The sequence below is a fragment of the Thunnus maccoyii genome, chromosome 7, assembly GCF_910596095.1.
Source record: "Thunnus maccoyii chromosome 7, fThuMac1.1, whole genome shotgun sequence".
Lineage (NCBI taxonomy): Eukaryota > Metazoa > Chordata > Actinopteri > Scombriformes > Scombridae > Thunnus > Thunnus maccoyii.
The window spans coordinates 2955993-2970464 of NC_056539.1; the positions used below are offsets into that span (position 1 = coordinate 2955993).

The 14472-nt window shown below is 39.4% G+C and overlaps 2 protein-coding genes across 3 annotated transcripts in view; one reads left to right on the forward strand and one right to left on the reverse strand.

Moving 5' to 3' along the window:
• Positions 1 to 6686: 6686 nt before the first annotated feature.
• rfc4 (replication factor C (activator 1) 4) lies at positions 6687 to 14341 on the reverse strand. Of its 2 annotated transcripts, none has more exons than XM_042415856.1 (11): positions 14179 to 14341; positions 13311 to 13434; positions 12400 to 12478; positions 10877 to 10956; positions 10541 to 10660; positions 10096 to 10239; positions 9873 to 9993; positions 8798 to 8923; positions 8621 to 8701; positions 8412 to 8525; positions 6687 to 7133 (listed from the first exon to the last, which is right to left on the reverse strand). In XM_042415856.1, the coding sequence occupies exons 2-11, from the start codon at positions 13424 to 13426 to the stop codon at positions 7038 to 7040; spliced, it is 1077 nt and encodes a 358-aa protein (XP_042271790.1). In that variant the 5' UTR covers positions 13427 to 13434; positions 14179 to 14341; the 3' UTR covers positions 6687 to 7037. The 2 variants fall into 2 exon arrangements, with proteins under 2 accessions (XP_042271790.1, XP_042271789.1); XM_042415855.1 differs by having other exon boundaries at positions 13311 to 13439; positions 14179 to 14340.
• The window catches only part of mcf2l2 (MCF.2 cell line derived transforming sequence-like 2), a 157936-nt gene continuing 157795 nt past the window's right edge, over positions 14332 to 14472 (forward strand). Inside the window, exon 1 of the mRNA XM_042415841.1 lies at positions 14332 to 14410. The gene's annotated coding sequence lies outside the window, so the exon portion shown is untranslated. The remainder of the gene's footprint in view (positions 14411 to 14472) is intronic.

Genomic DNA, 14472 nt, shown 5'->3' on the forward strand with positions numbered 1-14472 from the left:
AAAAATCTAGTGACAAAGTTGCTAAATATGCAACACTGCACAGCAGCTAGGCATGCTAACGCTAACAGGATTTTGCATGGCAGTGGCATCGATATTAACTTGTTGTTGCTTTTAACTTAAAACATTAAGTTTTAAGCATCAGCCTCAAGATTTTCTTTTTCTCTCTGACCTTTTCCGCTCCACCTTTTTGCTTCCTGGGACCTTTATTCATTTGTACAGGCTAGCCTTAATTTTGATTCAAACTCCACTCTTTCTGACTTGATTTGATTATTTTCCGCTTGACCTCTGACATTACATGGATGGACGCATACACATGAAGAGGTGTGGGCAGGACGTCGGTAGCACTTCCTGCACCTGCCTTACAATATAGGTAGCCTATTGACGACTGGGGCCATGTAACCCCCAGTCAGATGGGCAGTTCCAACATCAAGTGAGCCACGCCCAGCAGGTTGAATTTTTTTTCCCACATTGGTGGTGGGCCACCCCATCTGGCATTTGCCCAAATTGCCAGATTGCTAGTCCGTGCCTGGTCTTAGTGCAGTTGAGACGTGGAGTTCTCCAGTATGGCCAATATTATCCACACAGTTATTTGAAACAGATAAAGAAAAGTATAAAAAGTGGCTTGCTGTGGTCGGCAGGTGGATGGGACGGGACAGGACAGGGATATAATGTATAAGAACTTCAGAAGTAATCACATTACATACAACACTACACACACTTAAAGAAATGACTGATCAAACCTGTGTCTGCACCCTAAAAAATGTTGAAAACAACCCAATCTGGGTAGTTTTCAACTACACCGCTGGGTAACTATTGGACCAACCACACACTGAGTTAATTTAACCCAGCAAGATGTGTTGAATATTCAATCCAAATGCTGGTTCATATTAACTAGAATGTTGGGTTCATTCTACCTCGTAAATTGGTTATTATTATTTTCATGTTTCATTACAGTAAAATCTGTAAAAAAAATCATTTCAATAGACTACATGTCTGGTTAACAGTTAAATTACTTTGATATACTGGCCTATTACAAATTACATCCATGTTTGGTAATGCAAGTCATACATATATGCAATAAATAACACACTTTTAAACAATGTTGGAATTTTAGAAACATTTATTTTTCAAAAAGCCATAAGAAATTCATGACTGTTTTCAGTTCATAAACTCTATAACACTTGAATCAACAACAGCATTTCTACATGACAACATGCACATAACCATTACTGTCAAAACAAACAAAAAAAAAATTGTTTTTGACTTTTAAGTGGGCATTATTAAACGCCAGTAACCAGAGATACGTAGAACTAGTCTGAGCCAATGGGCAGCAGCAAAAAAAAGATCAAGTCCTCTAGTCTCTACTTGCTGTATGTAGAAATTTCACAGTTGTGGACTCATTTCCTCCCCTTTCGTAGACCATTTTATGGATGAAGTCCCATGCAGGAGCACATTGCTTGGGGTAGTTAATGTCAAAGATAAAAAAATGTCTTGAAGTACAAGCAGTGTGCTTTGCTCCAAAGCCTGTCCCGCCAGAATGACAAATGACTGAGAGGAGCACTGTAGTCCAGTCAATAAAGTTTTCTGAGTCTGACTCTATCTGAATTACAATCTCACGTTTAAGATTACCACAGATATTACCACTCCTGACCATTTAAGAAGCAATGTGTGGAAGGTCCATCAACAAATTTAAAAATGTTTAAAAAAAGGCTTGAGCCTGAGTGATCAGTGCTACAGCCTGCATGCTAAATTTGAGCATTAGAATTTTAAAAATTTAACTGGCAATGCAATGTAGTATTCCTTAGATAGCAGGCTGAGAGTGTTTGTGAGCAGAGTCACAGCTAGGGCTGGAGCTATCAAATATTTTAGTAATTGATTATTCTACCAAAAATTCCATCAATGAATCGAGTAATTGGATAAAACGGAATTTTGCTTAATTACAGAACAATAGTAAATATACAAGAGGAAATAAGACAGGTCTCTTAAAATGAACAACTAATTGGTTTCCTTTTTCAGAAAAATCAACATTTTTATTTTTTAAATGCATATTATGCAATACATACTAAAATATTTTCTATCAAAAATAAACATTTAATTATAACCCATTTTTTCTCTGTCTGTACTTGTACTGTGAACAATGACAATAAAGTTGACTGAAATGAATTAAGTGCATTTGAGTGCCATACATTCTGGGTTTTAAAGAAAGCATTTTCTGAGATACAAAAACAAATAACAATAAATTACTTTCTAATTACTTTTTTAAAAAACTATCAAAACTAAGGCATACATCAAAATAAATAAATAAGCCTTTACGGACGCATGGACAGGAACTTGGAACAAGAGTCCATGCATGCATAGTTTCACACATTTTTGTTGAGTGCTTTAAGCCAATATATTCATGAGAATAGGCTATACCTCCTTAAATGTCTCTCTCTCGACATGTGTGTGTGTAAGTCTTTAAAGGAGCACGTGATTGCAATGAAGAAAGGCGAGCATGTCAACACGCTCAGAACTATGGCTTGCCCTGCGCTTTGAAGCAATGTTTCCTGCTGCTGAAAACAGATGCTCTGATGGCATGAATGTGGCCGGACTACACCGCAAGGTCTTTGCCAGCTTTGCCAGTGTTGGATAGCGTGCTGCATTCATTTTCTACCATGATAGTGGATTCTCCGTCTTGGACAGGGGATGTTCTCCGAAATACACCATGATCTGTGGAATAGTTGTGACAACGAAATAATGGATGCTCCATTTTCACTTGCAGCGGGCTGCCTCATTTGCCATAGTTTGTACTATGCTTTGGACCTTGAATACTTGGTCAGCAGGCTAGAACTTCAGTTTTTGAAACCTGGGATCCAGAGCAGCAGCAAGCAGGGTGATGTTTGGACATTCAGGTGTAAACTCAGTCCTTGCCATCTTGCTGTGATCTGTTCTGTCACATGAGCATGGAATGACCTCAGCGCTGCAGTATCAAGATCTGGACTCTGTATGTTGCTCTTAAGTTTGTGCACTAGCTGTGGAAGTGCAGAGAGTGTAACATATTGCTGTCCGCTCAGAAACACTGTAGCTGTTTCAAAGGGTTCAAGGACCTGGCTCAGCTCCTCAATCAGGTTCCACTGTTCAGGCTTGAGATCAATGTAGTGTTTCCCTCTCTGAGTCACTGCTTGGTAAGAGAGTGTAGCAGTCACTGGCCATCTTTGTTCTAGCAGCCTGGACAACATCTGACAGGTGCTGTTCCAGCGTGTACATACATCTTGCACCAGCATGTTTGTCTCGGCGCCCATTTGCTTCTGCTTCTTCAACTTGGTGCATGCCAGTTCAGTCTTCTTAAAATGTTCAACAAGGCATCTCACAGCAGCCACACACTTGGAGAAAGCTTGGTGGATCTTAAGAGAGCTTTGTACAACCAAGTTGAGAGTGTGCCCTGCACATCGTACTGTTGCCCATCCATGCCTTTCTTTCAAAATCTTCGCTGTTGCTATGACAGAGTGAAGGTCAGAAAAGTGACGGTGATTGCGAGCGGAGCAGAGGAAAAGTTTAGCAGTAAGTTGTCAATCTGGCAGTAAATGTACAGTACAGACTACAGTGTGTCAGTTAATAAATGCTGCAGCTTGTCAAGACCAAAAAAGTCACGTCTGTCGTTTCCCCAAGTGCTGGAAAATGAAGGAGGTTAGCTCCGAAGTTAGCAACAATGGGTTAGCCTAACCTGACGACCCTAAACAGAGACACAGAGAACGGAGAAATGAGTGGCTGCTAATCACCCCCCCCCCCCCCCCCCCCCCAAGACAAATTTGGATGTGCAGAACATTCAATGATAATATAAGGGTATGAGGGTACCCCCAAAGTGCACATATAAATTCAGAACAGGTCATATCTGATGGTTGTATGTGAAAGAACACCCTAGAAAACCAATGTATAGACATAAATTACATGAAAATAGCAAATTCAGAATCAGAGATACACTGTGACATGAAAGCCCCAAATTTCAACCCCTGAATTTATCTGGATCCCCTAAGTATATATAATATACTAGTATACTTTTAATATGATATTTGGATGTCTCTAAGGATCACTTAAAACCTTGAATGATTACTATTGCAATTTTCCCTGGGTCAAACCACAGATAGACTGGACTATACCTTAAACCATACAAAGATGTGCTTAATACAGCCCTGTCCATCTACTACTTAAACCTCATACACAGGGGAGAACGGGGTAAATAGAGCCAGTGGGTAAAATGAGCCACTCCCTTTATCTAGGTAACCATAAACAAAAGTAATCATGTGACCACAAATTAAGAAGTATAGTTCACATTACTCAATCCATCTTGGACTCAAGCACATGGAGAGAGTTGTAAGCAAAACAGAGCAAAAAAATTTACAAAAGGCATGAGATGTGGAGAGTAACTGCATCGGTAGTGAATGGAATGTGTGAGGTGTGTGTGGGTGTGTGTATGCTACTGTTAAATGCAGGAAAACAAAAGCCAAAACAAAAGCCAAAACCAAGAGAGATATGGAGCCTAGGAGAGAGAGAGAGAAAGACAATGAGATCAGACTGGCATTTATAGCCTTGGTGGAGGCCTACCCAGGTGTCACTGCATTACCTAAACAACCCACCCTGACTTCCAGCTCCTGCAGGAAGTGGCCAAACCACTGCAGGCAGAAAGGGAGGGATCGTAACAATATATAAATTAATTTCATAATCTAAAACATTATGCAGATGGATGTTAATCATCTTGGGAGTTCTCTCCCCCTTTGTCACAGTCTTCTCTTTTAGGTCAATTCCTGCTAACTACGTTCCATTCTTTCCCACTCCCACCCCCATCCATGTCCTGTGGGCATGGGCTAGCGATTTATCACCGACAATACTGAAAATCAACCAGCTCTATAGGATTCAAAATCTGTGCTGATTTTCCTCCTTTGTAATCCTTTCCAGTCCTGCCAGTCAGCTGATGGTCCAATGGAACTCATTGGTTCCATTTCATTATCCAGAGCCCTTTACAAAAGAGCAGAACTCAAGAGTGAGGCCCTCTCTGGAGATTCATTATGCCTTCAATAGATATAAATCTACAGCAAAAAAACAAATCAAAAGCCTAAACTGGTACCGGCATGGCCAATAGTACAAAATTATGTTGATCAAAATTTTCTGGAAAAAGTATTCATATTCACACACAGGTTCAACATTTTTCGTCCAACAATGTAAGGTAGCTGTTATAAAGAGAATGACAGACCATCTGTCAGTATAATTAGTCAAATTATTAAGAATACTATTAGCACTCCAATAGGTGGAAGAAAACAACCAATTCAATGTAATAATTGCAGAGAGTCTGTAAACACTTGCTAGTATCAAGCAATAAGGATATCTTGTTTGAAAATTTTCATTTTTTTTTTAAACTGTCTAGTAAAGAGAATTTTTTTTGTTTCTGCTTATCTACTGTTCTACATTCCAGTCCAGTAGGTGTTGGTAATGCACCTATAAGCTGGTTGCCAACCCAAAGAAGAAGTGTGGCCATTTTATTCTCTGGTCTTGACTTGTCCATATGAGCTGTTGTTACAAGAAAATAAAAGGTATGTAGTGGGAGGTTAGGGACATTAGGTAAGTTTAGGTACCATTTACACTTTCACTGACATTTCACTGGCAAGTTAGGTCTTCTGTTTTTGTTTTGTTTTCAGATATAATTTTTAGGCCAAGTTTTGTTCTATTGATTTACTTTACTTCGGCACCTCTACTTTTGCCCCATCTTCCCCCATTTTGACAGCCTTTGTGTAATTGTAAATATTATAGTTATTAATAAATGGTATTCTTCATCTTCTCTACTTAGACTGTTTGAATCTTGGTTGTCGTGTTACTGTTATTGTTTCCCCTACTTACAGAAAGCCGTTGTAATAATGGTAACACAAAACATTATCATGACCAACTGGGTTGAGTTAACTCCATTATACCAACCTGTAAAGACTCGATCAATCATGTGATCAATTTGGAAAAAATCTTTTACCTGGCAAGGTAGATTACAAGACTTCATTGAAACATGGGGTCCAACTGAAGAGTATCATCTTCCTATAATATTCACTGTAATGCAATGTCATGATAACTGTTGGTGCTGCTGCTATTATTAAATAACATGATATATACTTATAGCAATATAAACAGGTGAAGTACTTCAGTTTACACCACTAAATGTGTGAAGGACTGGTGAGTGGTTACGTTGGTAGTGGGTCTGAAGCGAGGCCCAGTTTATACCTCTTTGTTGGACATTGACTGTTTATTCTGCTGAGGGTCTCTGTATTTATTAATATAATTGTGACTACTAACTTAATTTAATTTCCAAGTCGTTTGCTCATTAAATGAACTGACTTTGTATTAAGACAGAAATAAAAGCAAATTGTCCCAAGATGTGCATGGCAGGAGAAAGTAATTTTCACATAGTTAAACTTAATAAAGGATTAACATTAATGTAGTCCTTGTGTAAATCTGATGCCTGGAGGAGGGATACTTGTGGAGCAAATATCAAAGCATACTCAAGATGCTGAAGTGGTGATAGTTTTGGGACTTTGAAAACCATATGATGGGCTTCAACATCTTGAAGGACTCTGTTAGATGATACATTTGCATTTTTTGAATTACTCTTGCTGTGGATTTAGCCTATGCCCTTATTATGAGTAAAGACTTCAAAGAAATAAACACTGGAATGAAAAAACAACTATTTATTACTTTCCAAAATGCAAAATAAGTATACAAAGTTCTATTGGCCAGTGATTACATGAATGACAAGGAAGAAAGAGACTTCTGATGGGTGGTTTGACACCAACTGAGGTTTGTTGCATATGAAGTGCTCATCTCAGTGGGAGAAGACTCTCTGATTGAGTACAGAGGGAAATCCTTTCACAGGTCTGGTCTATAACAGCGAACATCAACTGGTATTCCACCAGCAAAGTGACATCTCCACCTTCAACTGAACAAACTCGGCTGAATGTGAGTGAAGTGCTGTTGGTCCTGCCGGAGGAGTACTCTCTCTGGAGAGGAGATGCTGCTGTGGAGTTTCAGTTGTTCTGGGAGGCCTGCTGCATGATGACTGAACACAGACTCAACATCTGCAAGTACTCATCTGCACCGTCGGCCAGGCACTTATCCACCACCTGAAGCAACAAAACACAAACACAAAGTGAAGATTTATAAGGTAGTGGTCTCCAAAAAGTTAACTTTTAAAAGAACTAAGGACAAAAGAAACTTGTGCTGTTGCTATTCTATCAGCTAAGCTTCAGTTTACAAGATTTGTAAAATGAAATTAAACCTGTATTGTCTTCAATGAATCACAACTCTTGAACCCAAGCATTTTGTACCCAGAAGCTGTGCTGTGTTTAATGCTCAGCTGCAGCTTGAACTGCTGCTGTGACTTGCAGAAATCAACTAATGGCCACTAGAGGGCACTGTGTGTGGAGTTTAACATACTGTACACCTGATGTTTAAGGCCACAGTCTTCTGACTTCACATAATAAAAGACTAATGTGCAAAAGTGCAGTTATGTAAAATGAGCAGACACATTTTAATTTGAAGAAAAATAACCGAACAATGAAAAAAATAGTATACAATGGTTTTTATGATCGATTTTAAATATATGGACGCATAAAAAATAAAATATCCTATATCCTAAAATATCCACAATTTTGGCTTTCTTTCATGTAGTGAAATTATGAATTGAAAAGCCAACTGAAACATCTGGATGTTTTCTATGTGCAGTGGAGTAATAGTGTCACTGTAAGAGGAAAGAAGTATTTTAAGAAAAGTTATTAAAAAACTAAGTTAATTTAGTTAGAATTTCAAGAAAAGAAAAAAAAAATCAAGAATAAAGTAATAATTTTAAAAGAATATAGTCATTGTATTTAAAGAAAAGGTTTGTTATGTTTCAAGAACTAAATGTTGAACAATGTGTTACGATTAGATTGGGTTGATGAGATTATATGTGCATGTTTTAGCATCTCCTGATAGTCCATCTACTGTATAAAATACTCATTACTTTTTCTTGCAAAAGACTAATTATAGGCTATTCTTGTAATATTATGACTTTTTGCTCAGTATCTTTGGATGTAAATGTTCCCCTTTACAATGTCCAAAACACTTCTTCTGCAGCCTGTGAGCAGAGCAGCTTGATCAATCATATGATAAAATAGCCAGTTTAAAAGGTACAATCACATTATATTTTATCCCCACAAATCTTCATATCTACAATATCCACTTTTTTCTCTTCTCTTTTTTTTTATAGCTGCAACACTGGATGAGTATCTGTACAGCAACAAGTGGCTGCTCCAAATATGATATTGATGAGTTGAGTCACATTACAATACAAAAAAAAAACCAAACAAACAAATAATCCTCAGTTAACTTGTAGCATGTCAATACTGCATCAGGTCACTTACCGCCATTTTTTCTGTGATGGCTGACTTCTGCTTGTCATTCAGGTCCTGCTCTATTATAGACTCATGGAGCTGACTCAGGATCTGTGTGGCTGCGTAGCCTTCATCCACCATTTTCTGACAGAAGAGATTCAGATGTGCAGGGAGTGAGGCAGAACTCTTTGATGTGTAACAAACACAGGGATAAATCACGGTCATGTCTGAGTACCTACCCTGACTGCAACCTCTAGCTTCTCAAACGTTCCTTTAAAGCAGACGTTAAGCAAGCTGTCAATCATCTTGGGAGGGACGACCTGTAAGAGTCATTCAGTCAGGCAAAGTGTACAGGATCTTTGTCTGGACTGTAGTTGATAGCATCCGTCATCAGCACACAAAGGAGTACGTCTCACCCCAGCTATTTCGATGACAGCGTGCTCTGAGATCTCCTTGTCAACGGTGAGGCGGGCGGCGCTCTGGAGGAAGGTGATGGCTTTCCGCAGGTCTCCTTCAGACACCTTCACCAACGCTGCTATACTCTGGGAGAAAGAAAAAGATTCTTCGGGTTACAGCTGCATGCATGAAGCCGGAGCAGTTACTCTGTAGCAGCACTGGTTCAAAATGTTTCATCAGACATACGTTAAGACAGCTGAAAAGTGTGACTGAAATGTATCCAATGTAGAAAAGGTGTCAGCTGTAGAACAACTTTCCCCAACACTGGTTCATTGCACTAAAGAGATTAAATCAACTGAACTAGGCAGGATGCACTTGAAACCAGATGGGCATGTTTTAAAAGTTTTTATTTATTATTTACCTCTCTTAAAGGTGCAGGTTTAGTGTTTGGTTGGTTTAGTTAGACAATATATTACACTATATAGTCTATATAATGCAGTCCATTACACCACCACATACTATGATCCCAATAATAAACAAAGTAGAATTATCACCTTTCTGACACGGATGTACAGGTGTTCCTAATAAATTGCTCTGTGAGTGTATTTGGGTTTTGGACTGTTATTCTGATAAAAATCAAGAAAATAATCAGCTGATTAATAACAATAAAAATAATCATTGTTGCCCTACTTTGTTTTGTTTATTTAAAACTTAATGGATTTTTTGCAATGAATCCACAAATATCTTATATAAACAAAGGAAAAAATATTTAGGATGTTAGCAAATGCATTGGCAATAAAAAGCTGAATTGTGCTAATTATGCATGTAGTTGTTTTCTTTATGTGGTGGCTGATAGAAACACCTACAGCCTACGCTTCCAAACCCTGTATAACCAATTGCATTATCACTCAATGGCTGGCATGCAACCACATGCTACAAAGACAGACTCTGTGCAGCAGGTAAAAAAAACTCTGCTCCGCCTCACCTATGTGACATGTCCTGTCTGTGTTTGGTGTATTTCAGCCGTAATTCTAAACTTCTTCACTCCCTACAGGTCGACATTGCAACAACACCATCGTATTCCGTGGCTTTTACCTCTTTCGTGTACTTGAGCTTCTCCTTCTCACAAATATCCAGCAGACGCTCCTCTTGGATTTGATTGGCTAGAGGCTTGAAGCGAAACTTGGAACATCTGGAGGTCAGGGGCTCGATGATCCTACAAGACACACACAAACACACACACACCAGGGTCAGTATTGATGAAACAGAGTGTGTGTTTTTTTTTTGTGTGTTGATGAGTGTGATCAGTCAGCCTGACCTGCTGATGTAGTTACAGATGAGACAGAAGCGGGTGGTGCGGGACTCCTTCTCCATGATCCGTCTGAGAGAGGCCTGAGCTGGTCCTGTCATGGAGTCGGCCTCATCCAGGATGATGATCTTGAAAGGAGGACATGGCTTCCCACTACAAACACAGCACAACACAGCCACTGGAATATACGCCGGAATCAATTCTTCCAGACAAATGAAGGGTTTTAAAGAGAATATGTTCAGGACTTTTCCGGGTCCATATTTTTATTCTGGGGCTCGACTGGAATATCTTTACATGATATTTAACATAGACATCTGACGTTATTATTAGTATATAAGTGACAGAAAATCACGTTATGTCCCCTTTGAGTTCAGATGGTTGTTACAGACAGAGCAACAATCAGGAAAACTGCCCTCTATTAGAACATGAACATGTGGACTCTATATTGACTCACTCTGAGCGAGTCCCGGCCACAGTGAGCTGAGCAAAGTTCTTGACCTTCTCCCTGACGACCTGGATGCCTCGTTCATCGGAGGCGTTGAGCTCCAGCACCCTCTGCCTGTACAGCTCTGGACTAGAGGAGAGAGTGAAAGTGAAGGAGGAGGAGGAGGAGGAGGAGGAGGAGGAGGAGGAGGGGGTTTATGCAAGAGGCGAATCCATGAATAGAAAACAGGAGAATGATCGAATTAAAAAACAAACAAACAAAAAAAAAAGAGGGTAACTGACAGAAGTCTGTGGAAATGCAAGCAGTTGAAATGTCTGCTTCTTACCCACAACGTCATCAACTTACCCGTAAAGTTCTCTGGCAGCGGCTAAGATGGTGGAGGTCTTTCCTGTACCGGGAGGGCCGTAGAAGAGCAAGTTGGGAAGCTGAAATTGAAACACAAACGTTGTTGAGACTCAGCCTCTCCTTGCTTTGTGGGACGATGTGGAAAGACTGCATGTTTTTTTGATGTTGATGTTTGTCTTTGTTCGTGTACTGGTTTGGTAAGTGTTGTCTTTATATTGTTGCAACATTATTGTTTTATAGCTATATTGTTGTTAAGAATGTTAAGTTAATTTTTCTCTAAGGAGGTGCAGAAAGGAAGAAAAACAAATACATAAATATATGTAAAAAAACCCAAAACCCATCACAGTACTTTGTCAGATTAAGAAATATCTTCAAAGTTACATGTCATGTCAAGTCAGTTTTATTAATATAGCCCAATATCACAAATCAGAAATTTGCCTCAAAGGATTTTACAATCTGCCCAGTTTACAACACCCATCCTTTGACCCTCGATTTGGATAAGCTCCTCACACCACATCCACCACCCTGTCAGCAATTCAGACAACTCCACATCCTCTCCAGGAGTTTGACCATCACTGGGAGTTCTTTGGAGTTGAGTAGCACAAGGGATTAAATTACCTTGACTTAAAATGCTATGTCCCTTGAATGTGTCATATTAAAGCAACAAGGTAGGAAGTGACAACATGTTAGACGATGGTTCGTTTACAAACTAGTTGTGATGGTAAATATCATGCTTTTTTTTTTTTTTTACACGTCTTGAGCTCAGATTTAAAGAATATAACTGATTTTCTATATTTTCTTAATGTCAACAAATCTCATGTGCAGAGCCAAGTGATCTACTAACAAGTATTGTGTGTGTGTATCTAAGCCTGATATATCTTATTCCTCTGTGTCATCGAGCTCCATTGATGTCCACAAACTTTTAAAAACACATCAATGAGCCACACTGTTGTACTGCCTGACATGTTCCTTCATTAACATAAATTACCATATTATCAATAAATATGATAGTTGGGTAAACCCAAACTATTCAACTCTAAATTCTAAAGAGTAAACATACCAAAAGAAACACTGCTAACCTAAAGGAATTAAAATTATTATTTTGTGTCAATTTTACAAAATATGTCAAACAATTTAGCTCATTATAATTATGATTGGAATAACTTTCAGGCTACAGAGATTTCAGAGGCACATGTCACTATGAAACCATCTGGATTAGATGCCACAAGGGATAAGTGAGTATCTTTACATTTAAAAGCATTGTATTAGAAAATCATCATATAAGTTCATGGAGCTGTATGGTCTGACAGCTCTAGTCATGTATATAGTGTTATCAGTTTGGTTCCTGGTCATAGCCGTAACGACGGATTTAAAAGATGTGTGAGAGGTGGTCGTCACAGCTCTATAAATGATGCTTTGCTACTGGATAGATGATACACAAAGTTAGCACCTGGGATACAGAGTGTTGGCTGTAAAATACTGACACCATGTAAGAGCTATCATGATGAGAGCCTGATACTTACATCTGCTCCTTCCAGTGACTTCTTCAGCACTGCTACCACCTCTTCCTGAAAGGCCACCTCATCCACACACTTTGGCCTGCTGAGATTTACAGAAACACAGAACCAGGTTCACTGCCAAGCAGGTTGGCACGTACAAGAAATTTGCCTTGGTGTTGTGGTGCATAAGGTCCACGTTCAGACTAAATCCGGCAATGCAGCACTGCCATGCGAGGGTGTGAGCTTGTCACTACACGGCCCATTTGTGTGATGTATCTGATCATAGCACAAATAGAAATACTAAACAGAAATTACGACCTTTAGCCCGATACAACACCAAGCGAGTGCATGGCGATTTATGTCTTTGTACTCCCTAACGGCAGGGTAGTACAGCCCTGGAAAGGTCATCACGGTGGTGATGAGTCTCTCTTCCATCTCCACAGTTCCTCAGTAAACAGTGTAATGCTACAGTTCTACATGGTAAACAAGGTTCTTCTTCCCGTGGGTGTCTTTGCTCTGATCGCCCGCTTACTTGATTGGCCAACATGGCGTGCTTGTCGGATATCGGATCATGTTGCGTTCCAGCAAAAGTTCAGCCTGGTTCAACTTTTTTGCCGGACGACCGCTGCGCCCTCACAGCATAAACACACTGCCCCCATTCAAATGAATGGGAAGACTGCTGTTTTTCACGCATTGCCAGATTTGGTCTGAATGTGGCCTAACAGTCAAAATATACATAAAATTAAATAATCCTAAATAATATATAAAAGAAAGAAAGAACTTTACAATAAATATGTAAAATATATTATTCTAATTGAGAAGAGCTGCTACAGGTTTAAATTTTTAATTTTAAATTGAAGAGAATGAAATGAAATGTACAAAATGTGTCTAGCATGTTGGCTTACTAACAGTACATCTTTGTGGTTCACACTTACTATTTTTCTACCCATGGGATAGGCCTGGCTTTCTTCTCTGTGCTGGGCCCTGCTGCTGTCTTGTCTTTCTGAGTTCTGGTGGTCTGAACAGTTGCTCCTTTCAAAAAGGCGTGCATGATTCCTCCTGCCCTAAGTAAAGGCAGCCAGGGACAAACAAACATAGAGATGAGACACAGATACACACATTACATCAAAATTACCTTAGTTGAGAGACTACAGTCAAAATGCCAAATTACAAAGATTAGGAACAACGTAAATACGTGATCTGGGATGCGTAAGTGACGTCAACTGCATTCCAAAAAAGCGTCAAGTTCATGAAGTGTCGCTTGTCTCCAAATAACGTTAGCGTTATAGCATCAGTATAGTTAGTTTCTTACAATAAAGTATCAGCATATATGTTTTTTTGTCACATTGTTACGTCAGTCTGATGTAGGTTAGCTCTATTGTATTCATTCAACATTAGCTTTAGGGTTAACTTCAACGAATCAACATGCTAACGTTAGCTATTTCGCCAAACAATAACGTTAATGGTTGACACCGAAGAACGGAGTTGATGGAGTTTTAAATAATATTACGTTAATTTACTCCAAGGTGTGCAGCCATGTTAATGTTAGTTGTGAGACGAATGAAAATGCGTTTCTGAAGTTAGTACAGAGAAGAGACTGGCGATTGTTGTCGTAAGAAATCTTAACTTACTTGCGAGGGAATCAACTGTGGCTTAGTTTGATAGTAACGAGCACGCTAACAATAATAAGCTTACTTAGCTGAAACAGCAAGTGTATCACAGCCGCTAGCCTGTTTATTATTAAGTTAGCTAACCGTGACAGTTGTTAGCTCTTAATTTTGCAGACAGACGCATGTCGCTTACCTGATGTAACAGCTGCTGTTAAGCCAAGCTATGTCCTAAATATCCCGCAGTCGGAGTCGCTGTATGCGACGGCCCCAACTATGATATTGCTTGTATTATCCAACAGTTTCAGGACCAGACACAGTGCTGTTGTTGACATGTGTATTAGCAGCAGGCTGTTTTCCCGCTCTGGTGAAGTTAACTTCCGCCGACGTCATTTCGTGGTATCCAATCCGATGTTGCGGATGCTGGAGTAAGTCCTGCCCCTCCTTTTGTCGCTTACGTCTCCTCCCATCCTTCTTTCTTTTCTGTTTC

Coding starts and splice junctions, on each gene's coding strand:
- rfc4 (XM_042415856.1), bottom strand. CDS start 13,426: ATGCACGCCTTTTTGAAAGGAGCAACTGTTCAGACCACCAGAACTCAG. Junction 10,957..12,399: donor AGTCACTGGAAGGAGCAGAT/GTAAGTATCAGG, acceptor TTTCAATTTCAG/CTTCCCAACTTGCTCTTCTA. Junction 7,134..8,411: donor CCATCACAGAAAAAATGGCG/GTAAGTGACCTG, acceptor TTGTTGCTTCAG/GTGGTGGATAAGTGCCTGGC.